Source organism: Manis pentadactyla, chromosome 4, assembly GCF_030020395.1.
Source record: "Manis pentadactyla isolate mManPen7 chromosome 4, mManPen7.hap1, whole genome shotgun sequence".
Lineage (NCBI taxonomy): Eukaryota > Metazoa > Chordata > Mammalia > Pholidota > Manidae > Manis > Manis pentadactyla.
This window is the reverse complement of record NC_080022.1, coordinates 80,743,663-80,766,536: the sequence shown is the minus strand read 5'-3', so window position 1 is coordinate 80,766,536 and position 22,874 is coordinate 80,743,663. Positions and strand designations below refer to the sequence as shown.

General features: G+C 36.2%; 1 protein-coding gene across 2 annotated transcripts; it reads left to right on the top strand.

Moving 5' to 3' along the window:
* Positions 1–510: 510 nt before the first annotated feature.
* Positions 511–22,205, top strand: GCLM (glutamate-cysteine ligase modifier subunit). Of its 2 annotated transcripts, none has more exons than XM_036906514.2 (7): positions 511–1,024; positions 7,039–7,104; positions 8,394–8,478; positions 11,393–11,452; positions 12,623–12,825; positions 13,980–14,094; positions 15,040–18,203. In XM_036906514.2, the coding sequence occupies exons 1-7, from the start codon at positions 899–901 to the stop codon at positions 15,291–15,293; spliced, it is 909 nt and encodes a 302-aa protein (XP_036762409.1). In that variant the 5' UTR covers positions 511–898; the 3' UTR covers positions 15,294–18,203. The 2 variants fall into 2 exon arrangements, with proteins under 2 accessions (XP_036762409.1, XP_036762410.1); XM_036906515.2 differs by lacking the exon at positions 15,040–18,203 and adding an exon at positions 18,210–22,205 and having other exon boundaries at positions 525–1,024.
* The last annotated feature ends 669 nt before the right edge of the window (positions 22,206–22,874 follow it).

Below are 22,874 nucleotides of genomic sequence, written 5' to 3'. Positions count from 1 at the left end.
TGGAAACTGACCTGCGATAAATTAGATTATTACTTAGTGTTTCATATGCTTAGGCCTTGTCTCTGGAACTATAAATTTCTCAAGTACAGAGATTAAGTCTTATCCTTTGACTTCACATACTGCTCAGCAAAGAGTGCAAATCAACAGACTTTTAATTTATGGACATGAAGAAAAATGAGCAGTCTGGGGAAAATCCCTTGAAGAAGGAAACGAACTGTTAAGGTAGCAAAGCAAAGGAGAAGCTCATGAGGCGCTTGTGCTTTTAACATCTGCGTCTGAAAACTAAAACCAGCCAGTTCTTCAAAGCCTTGGAGGACGCCTTCGCGGCCTTTCTAAGGAGGTGTGCAACGAGATCACCAGCGTGACCGCCCATTGGCTGGGAGGCGAGACCGCGAGCGCAGTAGGCGGCACTAGGCGGAGGTGGCGCGGGCCGGCGCGCTGTCCTCTGACCAGCAGGGGGAGCCCGCCCCGCCCCGCGCGCCCCGCTCCGCCCCGTGCGCCCCGCTCTCCGCCGCCCGGCGCCACGCCCGCCGCAGGCCGAGGGCCAGTCACCCGCCTGCCGGCATCCCGCTGCCCGCTTGCCGCCCCGCCCCGCCGGGCCCCGCCGCGGGACGGGTAACGGTTACGAAGCACTTTCCCCGCCGCGGTTTCTGCTTAGTCATTGTCTTCCAGGAAGCGGCTGTCTCAGTTGGTAGGCAGCTCTCCCGCGGCGACAGGAGCAGGAGCCGCAGCCACAGCGCGTCTTTCCCGGGTCGCCGGGCCACCGCTCCCGCGCCGGCCGGCCTCCCTCGGGCCCGAGCGCAGGCCAAGGTCCCGCCGCGCGGGGCGGGCAGCCTTGCGCTTGGCTCTCCAGCCTCGGGCACCGCATCCTGCTGGGCGGCCTCCGTCGGACGCTGCCATGGGCACCGACAGCCGCGCGGCCGGGGCGCTCCTGGCGCGGGCCCGCACCCTGCACCTGCAGACGGGAAACCTGCTGAACTGGGGCCGCCTGCGGAAGAAGTGCCCGTCCACGCACAGCGAGGAGGTGAGCGCAGGAGAGCGGGGCGCCTGGGGCAGGGCGCGGGCCGGCCGGGCGACTCTGAGAGGGAGGCAGCGCGCGGAGGCGAGGGCGAGAGGTCGGGCTCGGGGCGCAGCGCAGGGCGCCGGGGAGGCGCGCGTCCTGTCTCCGCCCGCGGGAGCAGCCGGGGCCGCTGTCAGCTCTCCGCGCGTCCTCACCTGCTGCTGCGGGCCACGCGTTTTAATGCAGTTGGCGGGTGCTCCTCCGCCCGGGTAGCCAAGCTCTCCTGCGTATTGGATCCCTCTCTGGCAGGGGGCTCGGAGAGGGCCAGAACCTCGCTTTATCTCTCGCTTCCTTTCCCCATCCTGTCCAGGTAAAGAAATAGTTTTAGAGATAAGCTTTTTGAGGATTTAGATGAAGTAATAATAATCCAGTTGGCTTTTAGGACTCTGACAATTTTATTGCTGTGAGACAAATGACTAAACTCTCCAATTCGGCTTTGCAGTAAGGTATATATTTTTCTTGTGCTAGATTAGTCTGCCTCCATTTATTTACCTAAAGACTGATCACTGGTTTGAAGTGGCAGAAATTTATCTGGAATTACACACTTCTTCCATGTTTGTTACATAGCTGGCTAGCAAGAGAGACAGTCATTGTGCACAATTAATTGCTGAGGCATATTGGTGATATGGGACAATTTTAGTATTAAAAAATAGCAATAAATAAAACAAACCTTTAATTTAGGATGCGTGTGACTTGGGAAAGTTACCCTCTCTGAGTCTGCTTACATAACTTTGAAGGTAGATAATGTTACCTTCTTCATCAGCTGGTTGTGAGGATTAAGAGAATACGTGAAAACTCTCATCATACACGCATTTATCTCCCTTATTATCTGGCTCAATGAGAAACATAAAACAAATCTTGATGAGAAGAAAAAAGTGTCCTAAACTGTCATTTTATGATGTTATCAGCTTTGTGCATGGGCAGTTTCTACCCATTTATGTAAGATGTTGGCGATGTACTGGGCAGCAAGCACATGGCACCCCTCTGAGTAGCGCTGGACCTGTGTCCAGGCCTGTGTTACGAGTGACGCCCATCAGGAGACAAGAACTCTTGGTTGTAACTCTAATGGGAATCAAAATCTACCATATTCTGTGCTCAGGTTTCAGCTTAGTTTGAATGTCTTCTTTCATTTAGACCATGCCACTTGGACTGTTTCTTCCAAAGCTAAATAAACTTAAGTATTTAGTTCTAGACCTTTAACTTCCTCCAATGCTGCTGGTTCAATACACCATTTTTCATGTATATTGATAATATTGGGTGAAATTTTCTCTGTCTTTGTCTCAGTGCAACACACTCAAAGTAGTTGCTTTCAAGGGTTTTTGACTGCAAACTCAGTGAGAAGCATTTACCTTACTATCCAGTTCATAGTTATAAATTATATATATATACATATTTAATATATAAATTTATATATATATATATCAAAGGCTTCATGAAAAGATATTATCCCTTACTATATGCTGTGAATTCTGATTTTTTTCTATCCTATTTTAATTTTTAAAACCTTGATTTCTTAATGCAGTAATGAGTTATACCCCAAACTTTGAAAAAGTGTTCAAAGGACAAATTCTCTTCTATGTGTTTTATTTTGGGTGCTGCATAAGAGGGATGAAACTAAAGAAACTGGAAAAACATTTAAGAAAAACTTGAAGATATGACAGCATATTGTAGGGAAAATAGCTTAGGAGAGGCATGTTTGTGTCCACCTAAAAAAGAACTTTGTAACAACCAGAACTCCAAATTAGGATATGCTTCTGGAAACAGTTTAACCTCATTGAACAAACAAACTGAATAAATCACTCATTATTGAGCAAATATACACATTGAGTAGGAAGTTTGATTACATTTCTTAGAAGGTCTCTTCTAGCTCTAATGTTTGTTTTTTCAATTCTATGGTTTTGTAAGTCTGGGGAGAGGAAATCCCAGGGCAAAATACCTCTAAAAACTGAAATAAGTCATAGGGAGAAATAAAGTTTAAAACCTGTTTATTTCTTACAAAACTGCAGTCCGGCCCGTCTCTCTCTCCTGCTCCAGCAGCAGCAAAACCAGCCCTCCCCTCCCCTCTGGGGTACAGATAAGCCCTCCCTGCCCAGGTAATTACCCATTGATATGGAGATGAACTTTTCTCCACCCCTGAGGAATGATGCAAATGCACTAAAGCCATACTTCTTTCCACCTCTAAATGCCTATTGATATGCAGATGTACTAAAGCCAGGTGAGATATTCTGGAAATATTACAATTTTACCCACAGGCCATCCCTCCAGAAATCTCGCCTTACAGTTTACTTGTTCCCCCTCTTCCGACCAATCTAATAACATAAATAGCAACAGCAATAAAATCTTGATAATCCTCAAGCCAGAGGATTCAGCCCATGCAGATTAAGTAAATGTACTTTATAGCACAATCTCTCACTAAGCACAAAATATGATTTTAAACTTCTTTACTCATTCCTAACAACTATGCTAGATTGCTCACAAAACTTTCACCAAACATTAGACAAAGTCAAGGCTCTCTTTAAGCATTTTTTTCTTGACAGCAGCAACACAACCATGATAATTCTCAAGCCAGAGGATTCAGCTAGGTTCAAAGTACCATGCGGACTAAGTCCAAAGCTCATCCATTCCAGCCATCACTTGGCAGCTGCAGCCAGGGGGCGCATCCAGGACACAAGGACTGTAGAAGCAAATAACCGTGATTGGGCCACTTTGCTGTTACTACAGGAATACACAGGAGGCCAGCTTCCAGGCCTTTTCCCCAAGGTGCCAGAAGAGCCAGCCATTGCCGGTCCATGTGTCAAAATGTCCAGAGCCACGTCCATTTTATTCCTAATTGCTGCACCCATCTTTGCAACACATGTCCAGTAAAGTGGGTGCTTTGATGGCTATCAATCACTGGCAATAGGCCATAGGCTGCAAAGAGACGCTCTAGGCCTCTCTCGGTGGTTTGCTGATCTGCACAACGTGCAGGGCACTCCTTCTGGGATCGGCTGACTTCTTCAAAAGTCAATGGCAAGCCCCAATGGGCTACAGCCCACATTGTCTTTTGCCCCGCGTGTACCAAATGCTGATGTAGCCATTGTGCCACATCAGAGGCAGGCTTTCCTTTTAACCAGCGCACCTGGGCCAATGCATCTGCTTCATTATTTCCTGGGGATGCCAAAGGCAAATGGCCAGTCACATGATATACGGTAGATGTCTGTGCCACGCTACTCTATGGCCTTTGGGGCTAGTCTCTCGCCCACCCCGTGATGGGATAGGTGGTTATTACCTTGGTCAGAGTTTTTCCGGTGATGGGCTCTGTAGGCAGCAAGGCGTGGTACACAGCAGCCAGTTGCTTCTCTGTTAAGATATACCAGACCTCTGCGCCTTCCCATAGTTGTGACCAGGCTCCAGCTGGCAGCAGAAGCAGCAGCAGTGGCAGAAGCAGTAGCCTTAGGCTTAGGCCACAAGCGGGGGTCGGTGCAGCCAGCAGCAATGGTGGTGCCTCCATGACCACACGAGTGTAGACACATGTCCTTCGGCACAAGTGCCACTTCTCCCCATCATTTCTAGGGGTGGACCTCCCAAAGGTCACACCCATTATAACAGATTTTGGGTTCAGAGGAATCCTGCCGACTATGCCAGATCTAAGTCCGGGGAGAGGAAATCCTGGGGCAAAATATCTCTAAAAACCAAAATCAATCACAGGGAGAAATAAAGTTTAAAACCCATTTATTGCTCACAAACTGCAGTCTGGCGCCGTTTCTCTCTTTCCTGCTCCAGCAGAAGCCAAAACCAGCCCTCCCTTCCCCTCTCAGGTGCAGATAAGCACCTGTTAATTACCCATTGATCTGGAGATGAACTTCTCTCCACCCCTGAGGAATGATGCAAATGCACTAAAGCCATACTTCTTTCCACCTCTAAATGCCTATTGATACGCAGATGTACTAAAGCCAGGTGAGATATTCTGGAAATATTACAATTTTACCCACAGTCTCTGCCTAGATTTTTTGTTTCCCTAAAATTTCATGAAATCAAACCTTTTATTTTAAATGGGCCTTTATGGGACTGTCTTGTCCAATTCTTTATTGTAAAGGTATTTGGCCTGTTGAATCGTGCTATTTTTAAAACTCTTATACAACTGTAGATCTAATGAAACACTACATTATGATGATACTTATCTTCAGTGAATGTATGAATACTAGGTGTGTATGATAATGAAAAGGGCAAAAAACAGAAAAGTAAAAGGTTTGGTCAATATAGATAACATTGAGAAGATTAAAAATCACTAGGTTTGTGATAAAGTCAATGATTTTCTCATATTATTTTAACATTGGACTGTTCTATGATTTGTCCTGATATTTTGAAGAACCCAACATTAATTTAAAAAATGGTTTCAAGAAGGGGGTGAATACTCCGAAGAGACACCTTTCTGAATTGAGGAATTAAGGAATGCCTTATGCAAATGAGTCATCCTTCCAGAGGAAAATTTACTAAAATTCTCCCATGATTTAAGCCAAAGCAATCCTGATAGAATTGTTAACTTCTAGGTGGTCCTGCTACATCAACTTCTACTAACTTGTAAAATAATTTTGATTCATAATTCTGTCTGGAATGATTTTTATCTAGTTAAATTGGATTATACATAATACTTTCCAAAAAATATAGACCTTGGAAGTTGAATTCTTATGGGCTATTGTGGATAGCACATAGTGTTGTTCTGGATAGTAAATCTTTACATAGGTGACTTTGAGCTCTTAAATTGGTAAGCCAGTTTTTCCTAGTAATTATCTGTGCTAAGATATAAGCAGTAAAATGCTTGTATTGGTTTTTATCATCAGCAATCATAGATCAGATGGTGAGTTCAGAAGTTTAGTCTCTGTTGTCGCTATCAGGAAAGTGCTTTTGCAATTCAGGGACTTGCTTCTAGTTACTTATTTATTTTTTCATTGACTGTCCATAGAATGCAAAGCACTGTGCCCTTGGATATTTCTAAGGCCGTGATCAAACTGCTAGTGTTACTTATTAGTGGTCATAAATCAGTTTAGTGAGTCTTAAAACAGCATATTTTTTCTAATAGAATAGAAGACACCAGAGTGCCTGTATGTAGTGAACATAAATATCCTCTTGTAAATTCTTGTTCTGTTACATGCATGTAGGTCCTCACTCACTGTGTAGAATGTATGTCTTACTTTGGACCACGATCAAATAAGTTTGAAAAACACTCATGTAAGAGATGAAAGAATAAACACTTTAATGAATTTATAGCATACTATAATATTAATGTAAAAGTTTTTTTGCTTATTTATATAAGAAAACATTGAAGATGTGTTGGAGATGTACCTAATAGGAAATGATAGATGGACTGACATTATACAAGGTGACTTCTGTGAGATATGACTATGGTGATTTTCAAACGTAAGAGTACTTACTACTTGTGATGCTTGTTAAAATGAGAGTGCTGCCCTTAGAAAGTGATTCAACAGGTCTAGGATGGGACTCAGGAATTTGAATTTTTAATGAACAGTACAGATGAATCTGATGTAGGAGTTCCTCTGGCCACACTTGAGTATCCTTTGTCTTTGAAGAATAGTATAGTGGTTAATATTAATTCTAGTCATGCTCCCTGGTCTTGAACTCATGTCCTCCATTTATAAACCTTATTCTTAAAAAAATTTTTTTGTTTCTTTACAGATGCTTTATGTCTCAAGAGTTTAAATTTTCATTGGTTAATTTCATTCTATTTTAAAACACTTGAAAAATAATTAGATGACTGCTTAGGTCATGACATTTGAGAATTAAAAGCAAGATAGATAGAACATACAAATTTATCTTTGTTGACGAAAACAAAAACCTTGTAGAACTAAAGATTTTTCGTATGGTATTTCTTATTGACATCTTCCTTTTCCTACTTATCAAAATAATACCTTCTTATAATAGAAATATAGAAAAGTTCTATTGAGTTTGAATAACAGTTTCAAAATGCATTCCTTTTGCAGCTTCGAGATTGTATCCAAAAGACCTTGAATGAGTGGAGTTCCCAAATCAGCTCTGATTTGATCAGGGTAAGTAAAATGTGAATGAAGAAATCATGTAGGTCAAAAGGGAAGTAAGCTGTAAATCAATTTCCTCAGTTTTGATAAGGAAGTCAAATAGGAAATTAGCATAAAACTTCCTGTGGCTGATTTGCTGAGATGGCAGTCAGACCCAGTAGACATAAGCATAAAACAGAAACTCTGGACTGTGAGGTCAGCTCTTCAGATAGACAAGGTACTTGGATTCTCTGTGCTTAATTCCTGCCACAGTTTCCTCACAATGTAATTGTTCCTGTTTATATTTGGTCTAGTAAAGGAGTGACTATCAAACAGTTTTGGTTAGTAGATTGCTTTGGTAGAGTATTACTCCAATCATAGAGTCACTAGAAATAATTTTTTAAATGTCAGCTTCTGGCAAAACATTAAGGAGCTGTGTTTCATTAAATGTCAATATATAGCTATTATCATAAAAGTTAATATACAGAGCACCTGTCTGTAAACTACTCTTTGGAATCCAACACAGCTGGTAACAAATTACATAGTCAACTTTAAGTGTGGAAGAGGATGTACTCTGGAAATATTTGCTCCCCTGGGCATATTGCAAGTTTATAACTCTAGAGCTGCTAGGCAGACAATGATTAATATCTTCCATCATTGCTGTTTCTCTGAAATGACCATCTACACTGTGCATGACTTGTAAACACTTACTGAACCCCTGATATGTGCCAGGCATTGTAATACAATCAAGAATTATGGGAAAGGCATCACTGTTTATTTTAATTATGTAAATGTGAGTTAATATATTTCTGTTTTATATGTACTAACATTTAATCAGTTTCCTCATAAATAATTCATTATAATACATTGGAATGGCCTTTACTTTTTCTTATACCCAGAAAAAAAAGTTTTGGTTTAAAATGTTTGTGATTAATATAGAAAGTTTTTAACATGTCATTATCCAGAATGGATAATATTTATTATTTTTCATTAGCTTTTTTTCTAAGTAAAATTGTCTGCTGTTCTAGTGTCTCTTAACTCTTCACATGTACGTACCCTCTGCCCCATTTGTCTCTTTTGATCTTGCATCCCTCTGAGTACCCGATCAAAATGAGACACTTTTCCCTAGAAAATGGACACACACACACAGCATTTTTCCTTTATTTCAGCGCTTTGCAAACCTTATGAACCCCTCTAGACATGAGGTGGAGAATCCTTTGTCTTATGGGTTCTCTGCTTCTAAGGGGTGTTGTCAACAATAGAAAACATAGCTAATCAGAAACACTAATTTTATATTTATTGCAAACATGTGTTTATTATAGGAGTTTCCAGATGTCTTGGAATGTACTGTATCTCATGCAGTAGAAAAGATAAATCCTGATGAAAGAGAAGAAATGAAGGTTTCTGGTAAAGTCCAGCCTTTACAATTTATTTTGTTATACAGTGGAAGTGATAGCAAGGTTTTGTCAGGGAATAAGCCTTTCTTTTTTTCTGATAATGAGAAACTCAGTCACTAAGTATGATAAATATAAATTTTTTTTCAACATAATTTTAATGTCAATACTAAGAAGGAATTGTAGGTCAGTGTTAGCTACTTAAGTGGAGTCAGAATAGAACTTCACCTTGCTGTTCTTCACAATGGCCTCATTAGTTAATATGCCAGACTTCAAAGCATTAGGATGATTATGGTGGAGGGAATGGAAAGAATAAAAGTGATGTGTACCCAAGGCAAGCAATCAGCCCTCCCTTCCTAGTGGGACACTGCTAAGCAATGGCTGAGGTTGCCTGGGAATGTAGAAAGAAATCTGGGCAACAAGCTTCATAAAGAGAAATAAAATACATATTATACCCATTCAACAAATGTATAGAGCGACTGCTTTCCAGAGACTGTGCTATGCTTACAGGATGGAAAAATGAAAGATGCACTATTGTTGTCCTCAGCTTACAGTCAGCATAGCACAGCCGTTACAAGCTTGAACATGACTAATTACAATTCTTGGGTGTGCTGCTTACTGACTGGTATAACTTTGGACTAACAAGTTATTTAACCCCTTTGAGGCTCAGTTTCCCCATCTATAAAATGGTAATATGCATCAGTTTCAGACTTCTTTGTAAGTTGGATAAAATAACAAAAGAAGCAGTTAGCACAGTGCTTGCACAATGTCAGTGCTAGGTAGCTATTATTTATTACTATTTGTGGTTGTGGTGATGTGGTTATTTTTATTGAGGTAGACTTGTAAGATGAGATAAGTCTTTAGACTTATTTTTTTACCCTAATAATAATAACTAACATTTGTTGAGTCTTGCTTTGTACCAGGCACTGTACTTAGCACTTTTTGGTTATATGTCTTTATATAATTATTCAAACAATTCTACAAGGTAAGTCTGTTCTCTTCATTACATAAGTAACATTAAATAACTTGCAACTTGTGAGACAGCTAGTAAGTGGTTGATCCAGGAATCCATCCAAGTATGCCTGAATCCAAAGTTTCTTCCTATTGATTTCATATTGGGTTTTTGTGGGAAAGGAAGTAAAACCAACATTGTCTCTGTGATTGATTGCAGTTACTTACAGTTTAGATACATCTTGGAGGTCTTAGAAGTTGCCCTCAGTTCCTGGAGAGCTGGAGATTTTTTATCTCAAATTTTGGTACCAAAATTTTCCCCCTATGAAGAGCTTTCTTCCCTCTATCTATCTAAAAATGCTCTTCTTTCAGAGAGAGAGAGGAGACCATTTCAAATGGCACACATGCATAGCCATTGGGATAGTGGCGGGAAGGGTTTTCGTAGAGCATAAGTGTAGGAGCTGAGGTTGGGCCAAGAGGTGACGATGGACTCTCACCTGGTAGGGGAGCTGTGATGGCTTTTAAATAGAAGAGAAATGTGAGAAAACAATATTTTAGGAAGATTTATATAGCAGTAGAAAGGACAAATAAAAGAAACATACAAGGATAAGTTGTGTATGTTGAATGTCAGGCACTTTACATAAGGGTATATCATTAGCCCTATTTTCTCTCCATTCCTCTTTCTGATTTCTCTCTTCTTGCTCTCCTACTACTCAACCTATTTGTCTATTGAGTAAATTTAGGTTTTTGAACAGTGAGTTTACATAAACTAAATGTATGCATACAAAGCTGAATTGAAATCAGACCGAAGCCTTAACCTTATAAATACAGAAAGCTACTAAAATTTCCTGGTAACCAAAGAAATGCCAATTAATGTGGTAGTGGGCAGATATATACTGTGCTTACTAAATTAGCAAAAAGTATATTTTTAATAGCATCCTGTACTGTTAGAGTAACTCTTAACTTTCAGTGGTTTAGTAAACTGGTACAAATCTTTTATATAGAAATAGGAGGTAAATAGAACAAGACTCCCAAAAAATATCAGATCTTTGGACTCATATATCACATTCTGACAATTTGTACTTGGGAAATGCTTCAGCATAAAATTGAGCAAAAAGTTACCAAGATGTTTATTTTAGCATTGTATATGATAACAAAAAACTGGAACTAACCTAAATTTCAAAAGCAGGAAATCATTTAGTTAATTATGCCATATCAAAATTCTAGAATAATGTTCAACCATTAAAAATGAGTTTGTAAAATTATTCACTAAGAATAAAAAGTATTCAAACTCTAAACTAATTGCTTCTGGTGATGAGACTATTGTCAGCTTTTATTTTTTTTTGGTCTTTCTACTCTTGTAGGTTTCCTCATTTATAGAGGGATACATTACTGTTTTAATAATTTTTTAAAAATTTAGGATAACTAAATACTGCACAAAGGTGTAAGAAGTTTATTACTATAAATACAATTTATGTTACTGTAAAATTTATATTACTATAAAAATTTATATAGTCTGCTTTATATGACCAAGAACTGGAGGTAATGTCTAAAAATTCAAGTGACTATATCAGGAAGATGGGGCTGCAGGGTTTTCTTTTCAAGTTTCTTCTCATTACAAGTAATTTAATTTTGTCTCTATGTGTATTTTAGTTTATTGGTTAAAGTATATAATATGCTCCATGTTTAATTCATAAAAATGTACATTTTACTAACTTAAGTTTCTATTTCTGAGCTGCCTGTAACAAATGGGAAATTAGTATTTGCTTTTTTGTTTTGACAGACATGTGCATGGGAAACTAGCATATAATTTAAAAATTACAATGGAAATACACTTTTATGTCTTAAAATGAAAATTATAAAATTGTGTGACTAGAAAAAGAAAAATAATTAATTGAGGATTACCTGTCATGTTAGTGTTATTAACACTTAATACTATATAGTAGTCATCAGGTTTTTTTTTCTTTGTTATCCAGCAAAACTGTTCATTGTAGAATCAAATTCTTCATCATCAACTAGAAATGCCGTTGATATGGGTAAGCAGAAATTTAACTTTCTATCTTCATTGTGGAATTTAAAGTAGTGTAGATGTATTAGTTATATCTTCAGTTAAGGTCGAGGTAAAAAGAAAATGAGTTAAATCCAATTTTACCTTTCAACATCCTAGCATAATTTCTTAAGGCTTCTGTAGAATCATACCAGCTTATATAGGGCCTGTATTTTGATATGTAAGAGCAATGTAACATAATTAGATGTTAATTATATGTTTGGAGATGGAAATTTTCCTCAATCATATTAGCTCTTTTTGTACTATAGGTGAAATACCACAAACACAACAACAAAACATTTTTATCCATTTCAGTACTTGATTGGGTTATTGAGGTAGTATGGTTTTTCAAAACTTTTTCTTTTAAAACATTCTTCAATACTTATGTTGAATCCTTAAATAATTAGCTCTTTACAAGTAGTGACTCTGTAGCATCTTACTACGCTGATGGACAGTGACTGCAATGGGATGTGGGGGGGACTGGATAATATGGGTGATTGTAGTAACCACAATGTTGCTCATGTGAAACCTTCATAAGATTATATATCAATGATACCTTAATAAAATAATAATAATAATAGTAAGTAGCTCTTTGATTACTGTGAAGTGAATAATAATTAAAAATAAACTCTTAAATTTTTATAGAAATTAAGAAATTATCTCCATAAATATGGATTAAGACCATAAATTCAGTTTTTCAGAATCTCAAGCTTATTCTTTTCTCTGACTACCAATTATAGAATATTAGGTCAGAATTCTTGTGATTATCCATATTTGATACTAGTAAGCTGGAGAAGAAAATTTTACAAAGATAAGGAAGCTACCGAAAAATCCTAGGACCTAGGGAACAAGAAAGAGGCCTATTCTCCAGAAATAGGCACCTGTGGTAAGCGTGAGTTCCCCAGGAGAGAGGCAGGTCAAGGAAATCACATCTGCCACACAAACCAAGTGGGTGAATGGGCACTGATACTTTTTTAAGAGATGAAAATGTTCTAAATGACAGGTGAGGTAAATTATGAAACTGAGTGACATGATCTTTATATAAAAAACATAGTGAACTGTATCCCATAGAATTCAGTGGGATACTTGAAAGACATTGGAAAAAATTGTTTTTATTATGTAACAAAACATTTATACTCTGTGTTTTTCTTCACATCAGCCTGTTCAGTCCTTGGAATTGCACAACTGGATTCTGTGATCATTGCTTCACCTCCTATTGAAGATGGAGTTAATCTTTCCTTGGAGCATTTGCAGCCTTATTGGGAGGAATTAGAAAACTTAGTTCAGAGCAAAAAGATTATTGCAATAGGTACCTCTGATCTAGACAAGACGCAGTTGGAACAGCTATATCGGTGGGCACAGGTAAAGGGCAGCCAGAGTGCAAACACTTGGAGAGGAGCCTCTTAGAGCCTTTGCTGCATCCTGTTGAGCTTCATGCACATAGCAGACACTCACTGTAGTGTGACTTTTCCAAATGTGGCAGTTTTGAGGCAGGCTTTAGCTAAAGTGTTGGATTCTTTTTTTCTCAAATACATGTTTAATGGAACTCAATCTCATTTAAAATGGGTGATAGAAACACTATAAAATGTGTGTTGAAGCATTCATAGCCAAATGAATTAAGGCTGTTTCCTTCAGTTTTACTTATGTGATAAATATATTACATTTTTTCTTTAGGTATTATTAGGCCATGGTTCTAATTTCCTAAGTAAGGGAATACCAGACACAACAAATATTTTGCTGTTACTTAAAGATATATAGGACTTTTTAGTTCATACAATGAGTAGGTGTCATAAATTAATCACTGCCATTCTGGCCTAATAGCCTACAAAATTATCAGGGAAGTTGCTTCCTTTACCTTCAGTTTCTGTATTTTACCTTTTGTTTCTGTATTCTTCTTTATTCCTTTTACTTCATCCCTAGCCTTCTCCTTTTCAGAGCTCTTAGTTTCTTAAGGACAGGAAGACCATACAGAAAATGTTGTCCCTTCTCTCTTTGACTTGATAGCCATAGTGTGGCTAAGATCATACTGGAGAGACTTGGGTGATCCGGAACGAATCTGTAAATCAACCAGAACAGCTATTAGAAATTATCTAATTCTTCTTTTTCAAAATGTGTTTAATAACCATCTTTTATACATTAACATTAAATATACTTATCACTTGAATTTGATCCTCTGCCTTTAAGACAGACCCACTCTGCAGCTAGAACCATCAGACTTAGAGCCACGTTTGTTTCCAGGTCAAGCGTATTCGAGTCCAGGTTCTCGCAGAGATTTTTTAAATAGTGTAGCACTATGTTGGCCTTCTCCGCCTCCTAGAACTGTTTTCCTTTCCCTGTTACCACTAACATGAGTTAGAAGAGCCTAACATTAATAAATACATTCATATAAAAGTATTCTGTAAACTTGCAAGCACTGTAGAATGTGATGTTTCATATTTTCTAAATTGAGTCCTATTGCTTTCTACTTTTTGTAGCACTTAATTAATGGCAATGTCATGATTTTTTTTCTCCTCTAGGTAAAACCAAATAGTAACCAAGTTAATCTTGCCTCCTGCTGTGTGATGCCACCAGATTTGACTGCATTTGCTAAACGATTTGACATACAGCTATTGACTCATAATGATCCAAAAGGTAAGACTGAAATTTTCATTTATAGAGATTGATTGTGAGCTTTTATGTTATAAGAGGCTACTTGTTAAAATTTAATTTTTAATTATGTACAGGGATAAATGTATAAGTGCAAAACATAAATGCCTTTGTTTTAGTTTCAGAAGCTTTAGTTTTGTCTTTGTACCATTGGAAAAAAAGTGAAGAGTTTGTTTCCTAAACATCCAGCCTATTGAGGTTTATAAATACTAAACTACACAGAAGAGGTCTCTTAAGATATTCTAAATAATATCCTATATAGTCTTGCATAGTACAAAAGAGATTACTCCAAAGAGCCACTTAATGGAAGAGGATAAATATCTGGAAAAAGAGGCAGGTACAATTGAATTTGAAATTTAAGCATCTTAAGATATGTAATTGATTAGGTGTTTTAATATCATTACTGTCAAAACTTAAATATTTGGTGTTAATCAGAAACATCATTTGGTTAATAAGAATGGCTTCTCTGCCTTCCATAGAATAATTTTTATCAACATTTTTACAAGATAACTAGGAAAGCTGGGAAGAGAACACTTTACACTTACACCATTTATTAGAAGTCTGCTCCATTCTCATTTTTTTACTGTTTCATAGGGAGAGGAAGAAGAATTTTGCTTAGTAAACATATAGGCTCTATGAAACAGTTTTTTGTGTAATTTTAAGTGAGAAATGTATTGTGAAAGTTTTAAATCTCTGTGACATTTTTATAGAGGTTCTTGTTTAATAAATACTGTGCAAAATTATACTTACAGGTATAATAAAATTCTTGGAGAAAAAAATATTCAACTTTTACTTCCATGTTTAAAAAAGATGGCATTATATGAGTGATTTGATTCAGCTTCTATTTAGGATATTTATGGATGACCTCTTAAGACTTTAGACCATTAATTAGCAGTCTGCCCTATTGTCATTTTTTTCACTGTTTTATAGGAGTTCTAATAGTTATTATTCCTCAAATGCTAGACATCATGCCAGAAGCCTCAAAGAGACTATCTGTATCTTCGTCACAACAGCTGAAACTAGGCATTTCATTGATGAGGAAATGGAGCCTCAGAGTTGAAAAAACCAGCAAAGGTCACCCAACTGGCTGGTGTAGGTCAAAGTGTGAACTTGAACCTAGGTCCTGGCTGAATTTGGACCCTTTCCCCACTATACTGTACTATCTGTCTGATTTGAAACATTAGTATTATAGTATTTCATCTGAAAACCTAACTTTCTTATTAGTCCATTTAAATGATGCCAGGAGATAGTGACTTTTGTCTCTCCCCCTCCAGTAAAGCTTTCACAAGTAAGTAGCTGCATATTTTTTAAAGTCATTCTAGTGAAAATCTAATAAAGAATTACTTGATTTATTCTGAAATATTTAAATTTTAATTCTCCATATGTTGGTAGATATATTTATCTGTTTACTTTGGGGAGAGCTCTTATAACAGTAGTTACTAACAGCAGTTGTTACCAACAGGTGATGGATGAGCCTGTACCCTGTTCTAGCTCTGCTTGAAAAAAAACTATCCTTTTTACAGTAGGAAAGGAGATAGGAAAAGTATCTAATATTTTATTTCCATGTTATCTAAATGTTGGCATGTAGATTATATGCTAATACATCATTGCTATGGCAGAACATATTGTGTATAAGAAGAGAGGTTTAATCTTTTTTTTATGTTTTTGTTTTACTGATATAATTTGACACTTGGATGTCTTTATTTTAATTCTAAACCCTTTGATTAGAATTTATAGGCTGATCCTACATAAACCAATTATGAATCTTCAGATATTTTGATCTGTAATAAAACAATTCTTCTAATTTTTTATGAGGTACGTACAGTAAATGCATAAATCTTAATGTACAGCTTGATGACCTTTGATGTGTCAGCACTCATGTAAGCACAGCCCAGATCAAGATATCAGACATTCTCACTAATTTTTTCCCCCTTCACCTAGCAATTCTTCTCTTAAAAAGATTTGTTCTGTTTACTGATTCTAAAGACTTAACATAGTTGAATTAAAAGATATTAGTTAAATTAATGAATAAAATTGTTCTCTGATATTGTGTCAAATATTTCTCTTTTTTAAGCCATCAAAATGTGAAACATTTAACTCCGCTGGTCATCTAAAATAGAATTGTGTTTATAAGTTTCCTGAATGTCTGCCTCTGTTCTAAAATCACCCTTATTCCTTAGAAAGTATTTATTTTCCATTACTCTTTGTCCTAGAAGTTGTGGTAACAGCTTAACTATAGTCAGGGTAAAATTGTGAAGTAGGTGAGCCAGACCTCAGAACTTTCCCCTTATTTGCTTTATTAGCTCTCCCCTGACTCCCGTTAAATCTAATCTGTTATGTCTCACTCCCTCAAGTTCTTCCTCTCTGTTAAACAATCTGACAAATCCATATTAATGTTAATGTTAATTTTCCAAGGAGACATTTGCATTCCGTTTATCAAAACTACCATTTACTAGTTGTGTGAATTCAGATAAATTATCAAATACAAAGTAAAACAATAATAATAATATTTATGTCAGAGGGTTAACATGTGGATCAAATTAGTTGATATATGTAAAGTACTCAGAAAAGTGCCTGACACATGATGATAGCTAACATTTACTGAGAGCTTACTATTGATGCTGTTCAAATAACACAGCAGTTCATTGGGAGCTGGCAGGTCCTTCAGTACTCCCAGGTCCTACTGTGTAGCTGGTCATTTATTCCCCACCCATGTGGCTGGTTCTGACCCCGATGGAATCTCTCCATATTGATTGATTGATTCAACAGACATTTGAGGACCAACAGACATTTATTCAACAGACATGTGTTCCAGGCATTGTTCTGAGTAGACATACAGGTCCAAGTCCGATAAATCCCGACCTTGACAGAATTTGTATTCTAATTGGAGGAAATAGGCAAAAAAATAAATGTCAGTTGTGATAAATGGTGGTGTATGCTATGGTGAAAAGTTGGCTGAGAGAGAAAAGAGTGCATGTGTGGGGATTGTTGGGGTGGTCGAGGAGACCTGTCTGCTAAGGGGCATTAATCAGATACCTGCAAGAAGGGAAAGAGCCATGTGGGTATGTGGAAGAAGAGTATTCAGGGAAGAGGTAGCAGCTGACTCACAGGCTCCAAGGTGCTTCAGTATTTCAGGATACATCCATGAAGCCAGCATGGCTGGAGAAGAGTAAGTTAGGAGGGGAGTGGTACATCAGAGCCGTAGTTGAGGGCTTAGACATAACTATAGAGTTAGAAAATTATGATTTCATCAGAGATGCAAATTAAAAGATAACCATTGACAAAGACTTTTTAAATGATTGTTGGTGCTTGTGAGGATATGGTAAGATTGGCACTCTAACATCAACTGCTAGTGGAAGTATGAAGTGCAGTCTTTCTGGAAAGCAATTGGTAATCTATCAACCCCTCAAAATATACTTGTATTTTCCTGTTGTTTTCTGGCCAGCCATATATTTTAAGGATGTTCATCAGAACATTATTTTTATTATCAAAATATTAAGAAAAATCTAAATTTTTAGTGAACAATAAGCACACCTATAAATTATGGATATCTATACAATGTAATTTTGGGAGAATTATTTAAAACAATGCTTTCACAGAATATTTAATTACAGGGGAAAATATTCATAATACAAGTGTAAAAATAAGTAAATTAGGCTGTAACTATAGTATGATTTCTAGTTTTTAAGATGTGGAGAGATTGATAAACAGAAAAAAAGTTGGAAGGAAATACATTACAATGGAAATGGTCTGTCTTCGGTTGATAGGATTATGATGGGTAATTTGTTTTTCTTTGTATTTTTCCCTGCCTGTCAGTTAGAGTTACCTGGAGATCTTCAAAAAATACAAATATCCAGGCTCCACTCACCAGAAGTTATGAATAGGCTAGGGTACAGATGTCAAAAACTTCCTAAAGAACTGTCTGAGGCTTGGTCTTTCTGATACTCTGGTTCACATTCATACCACACATTAAGAATAAGCATATTTTATGTTCGGTTTTGAGGTGTTTCTTTTGTTGTATTTAATTACTTACTTGCATAGTAAAGTGCTTTTGTTTTCATATTTAACACTTTGGGTTTTTATTTGTTGTTTATTTTAAGAACTGCTTTCTGAAGCAAGTTTCCAAGCAGCTCTTCAGGAAAGCATCCCTGACATTCAAGCACATGAGTGGGTACCACTGTGGCTACTGCGCTATTCGGTCATTGTTAAAAGTAGAGGAATTATCAAATCTAAAGGCTACATCTTACAAGCTAAAAGAAGGGGTTCTTAATTATGACTTGGGATCATAACCTACTGACTTGTATTTTCCTTGAATCTAAGATACAATGGCAATGTGAAAAAATCTAATTACTGCCCGTAAATGGTGTCATTGAGGCAGATACTCTTTAGTTATATTTGACAATATCTTATCTGTCAAGTTTTGAATACTTCTCTTGCCTCCTTATCAGTTCATTCATATGAACCACTGTATATTGTGTTCATTAAACTATTGTTTATTAATTGAATGATCTATAAAGAAAATACTTGCAATATATTTTTCCTTTATTTTTATGACTAATAGAAATCAAGAAAATTTGTTGTTAGATATATTTTGACCTAGGCAGCAGGGTAATTTATATACGTATTTTTTGTTTACAAAAAATTCATTAATTGCTTCTTACTCTATAGTATAACTAAACAATTGCAATTGTTAAAACTAAAATGCTGCAAGACATTTTTCCTGTCTTTGGTAAGATGATTATATTTCAGAGCAACTGGAGCAGCTGGGATCTACTAGTAGTATAAATAAAATTCATTTCTTCAATACATGAATAGAAACTTAAAATTGTTTTTGTCCTTGCTTGTAGTTTACCTATAGCAATTGAACCTTGTATTCTTGTGCCATATTTTCTTTTCTTGTTATTTACAAAGACAAAACAAAGTAAATTTAGCCCCCTTTTCAGGGGGCTAAAAGCTTTGAAATTATTGTTGGGGGTTTTATAAAATCAACTGTTAGCACCTCCAGATTCTTAATTCTTGATCCATCCCTAATATTTTGCTACTCATTCAAGAATATTCAATAAGTACTGAGTACTTACCATGTGCTGGGCACTGTGGGTTCTGGAGAGGAAGGGGCACAGGGATTAAGAATCAGCTGAGTAGAATATGTGAAATTTATTCCCTACTAATAACTACAGGGGACTAAAAGCCAGAAAAGGGAGTGAAAAAAAACTAATCCAAGGCCAGCATTGTCTATTTAGACAACTTTGAGACATGGTCTTAACTATTTAAAAGCAAAATAACATTATCAAAAATTTAAAGCTAGAAGAGACTATAGGTCATTTAGTATAATTCCTCATTAGTTTAAGAACCAGAAAATAGCAAATAACTAAGCTGTGACCTTTGATATATGCTGTAGGTCTCCTTAATTCTATAAATTTGTATCTAACCCAAATTTTAAAAATTCTTCAAAAATCTCTTGTATCTCAATCAATACTTGTAAACCATGTATTTTAATACATGGCTTATAAAATTAAACTAATTATATATATATAATCTAATATATAAAACTAAATTTGCCCTAGTTTTTCAACATAGGGAAAAAGATGTTTCATATTCAAAGTAAATATGCTCGGCTCTTTACCTATCCTAAACAAAGTTTGGTGGTTTACTAGTTGAATAATTTGAACATTAGAATTGTAATGTGAAATCAGCTGACTTACCTGCTAGAACTTTGGACTTTAAGTTTCCTAAAGCCTTATTTATGTAGCCTTTATATGAATTGCATGTGATATAATCAGTGTATATAATTAACATTTTTATTTGGAAATGTATAACATTTTCATGTCTTTAAGCAAATGCTTATTTTAATTTAAGCCTATACAGTGAATTGGTCAAAACATTTTAAAAGGGAGCTTTAATATCACATTTATTGTTTCTTTAAAACCATAGCCTTACAAAATGGATTATCTGAAGGGTTATTTTTAAAATGGAAAAAAAAAACTTGTGTTGCTAATGTATCCAAACTTGAGAGGAGTTCTTGTGTTCTTTTTTTCCCACATTTTTGACAACAAAGCAAGATTACAGATTCATTCTGTGAAGGGGATCATGTATGGAATTTTTAAATGAGTTTTTGTTTGTTTCATTTCTGTACCTCTAATATCTGTTGTTGAATAACCTTTTTTAAAAAAACTGATTTTTAAAGGCTTTGTAATTTTTCAAGCTGATGTTCACATCTTTTTTGTGTGTGAACTATTAGAATATAGTGAATACCATTCAAATATTTAAGGAGTTAAATGCTTAAAAAGCCATAAAGAGCAGTAATACTACTAAATAATTGCTTAAAGCTAATTGCTAAGTTATCAATACTGTATATAATAGATATGTTTTCTGGGGAGATGTGTATCGAAGTGACCCAAGGTAGAAAGAATTTATATAATTGTTTTTATCCAGTAAACATGAAAAACTGCAGCATTTATTACATTTCCAAAATACACTGGAGCCTTATTTTAACACAATGTACTGTAACTTGGAATTTGTTCTGTGATGAATCTTGAATTCCCATCCAAGAAACTTCAGTCACCAGAAGGACCAAGGTGTCTTATAAAGTACATTCACATGGTGTAAATTCTGAAGGCCACATTGTGCCAGTATGCCGGTAAAGTATCCACTTAGGAATGGCCAGTGCTAGAACTTGAATCACAATTACTACTAATGATTTTTATGTTCTCAAAAAAGGCCATTTACACAGCACTGTCTGAAATAGAAAACAAAGTTGTTCTATTTTGAATGAATGGTTTAGACTTTTCCTAACAGAGCCAAGTAGTAACTGAAATAGGCTCTCAATTTTCAGTAAAAAAGATCAAGCCTCATTTAATTACATTTCATTTTAGAACCGATTATCTTTCTCACCCAAGCATTTTCAATATTTGAAAACGTGATTGATATATTTGTTGTATGTTGGCTGACAACTCATCTTTCTGCCAGTTTTATAGTTAAAATTTGAAGTTGTTTTAATGAGAATTTAAATTATTTGTGTTTCATACTCAAATACCAACTTATGATTCTGAACCTATTTTCTTAAACTTCCTAACATACCAGAACTTGTACCTGTCATTTTCCCACAAAGTTGATGATGAGATATGTCCATTTTACTGTTTAAAAATATATAACATAATTTTCATTAATACTTTTTAGTTTTCAGAATTAGAAATAAACTTTGGAGGGGAAAATATTTTAATTAGATAATTCTAATTTTATGGTGTACTATAAAATATACAGGCAAAATATAAAGCATTATTAAATATTTATAACAGTTTTTAATTTTACCTATATTATATTATGAATTGCCTAATTAAAATAAAGTGTGAGTTGTATATTTTTTAATTGAATAGTTTCAATAGTTGGAAGTATCCTGGAACATTATATTGATTTTGAACTATTTGAATCCAAACTAGTATGATTTGAAAATAAATTATGAGTAATTTTTAAATGTGCAAGCCATAAAGCTATTCATTCATGCACTCATTCAACAAAGATTTATCAACTGCCTACTATGTGCAGGCACTGTGCAGGGTGTTAGGAGATAGACACAGGAATGAGAAAAACAGTCCCTATCTTCAAGGAGCATATAGTATATTTGTCGGGGGAGAGAGATCTGTACATGAACAACAGCAATAAAAGGCTACATCTGTTAATGATAGAAATGGTGAAAGGGAATGGGGGCATATGGAAGGAAGTGGAGTTGGCAGTATCTATTTCACAGAGGCTCCCCTTAATAAATTAGCCTTAGATTAGGATCAGAGGATAAGGTGTGGGTGGGCATTCTGGGTAGAGGCTCGTGTTTGCCTGGTTTGTAAATAATGCTTTTATTAAATGATGAACAGTTTATATGTAAACTTTAGAAGCTCAGTGAAAACACTTTCTTCAAGAACTTGTTTCTTTTCAGAAAGGAATAGCTTCTGTTCAGACACGAGTTGTTTTATAAAAGACTAAAATTTGTCCAAATACCCCAAGTATACCAGAGTGTAGCTGTATGAAGTTTCACTACCAGAAAAGTTAAACAAAACTTTAATATGTATCTCAGCGATGAATAAATTATGAAATATCATACAAGATTCTTGTGTGTCTTTTGGTTCATTATTTTAAGAAGGCTCCTGTTTTATAATACAAATTTCTTATTTTGACTCAGCTCTGTTTTCCCTGTTTCTTTGCTCACTGTTGGTTCTTGTATCCTACTTCATTAACTTCACTTCTTTCTTGCTTAAGCATGTCCTTAGTAATTCTTTCACTGAAGGTTTCCGGGCAGTAAATGGTTTAGGTCCTTTTTGACTGAAAAATGTGTTTATTTTGTTCTGTATCTTAAATGATCATTTGACTAGAATTCTAAGTTTCCAAATACTTTCTGTCAGCAATCTGAAGACAAAATTCCATTGACTTCCAGCATATATATTCTTACTGATGAAAATCTGGATTTCCATCCCTACAAGTAATGGCTTTTTCTCTGGTCACTTTATTTTTACTTGAAAATATCAACTTATTTTGATGTATATGGAATTAAAATATCACAGGAAAATTAAAACTTGTTGCAAAGCTTTCTGATAAAAAAAACTTGAGAGAATATTGATAACTGGATTTAATAAAAATTTAAATCATCTGTTCTTCAAAAGACACTGTTAAAATGCAAGCCACAGACTAGGAAGAATCCAATACATATTTCTGATGAAAAATAAGTTGGACATAATCAATTGCACTTCAAAGGACCATCAAGAAAATGAAAATGACAA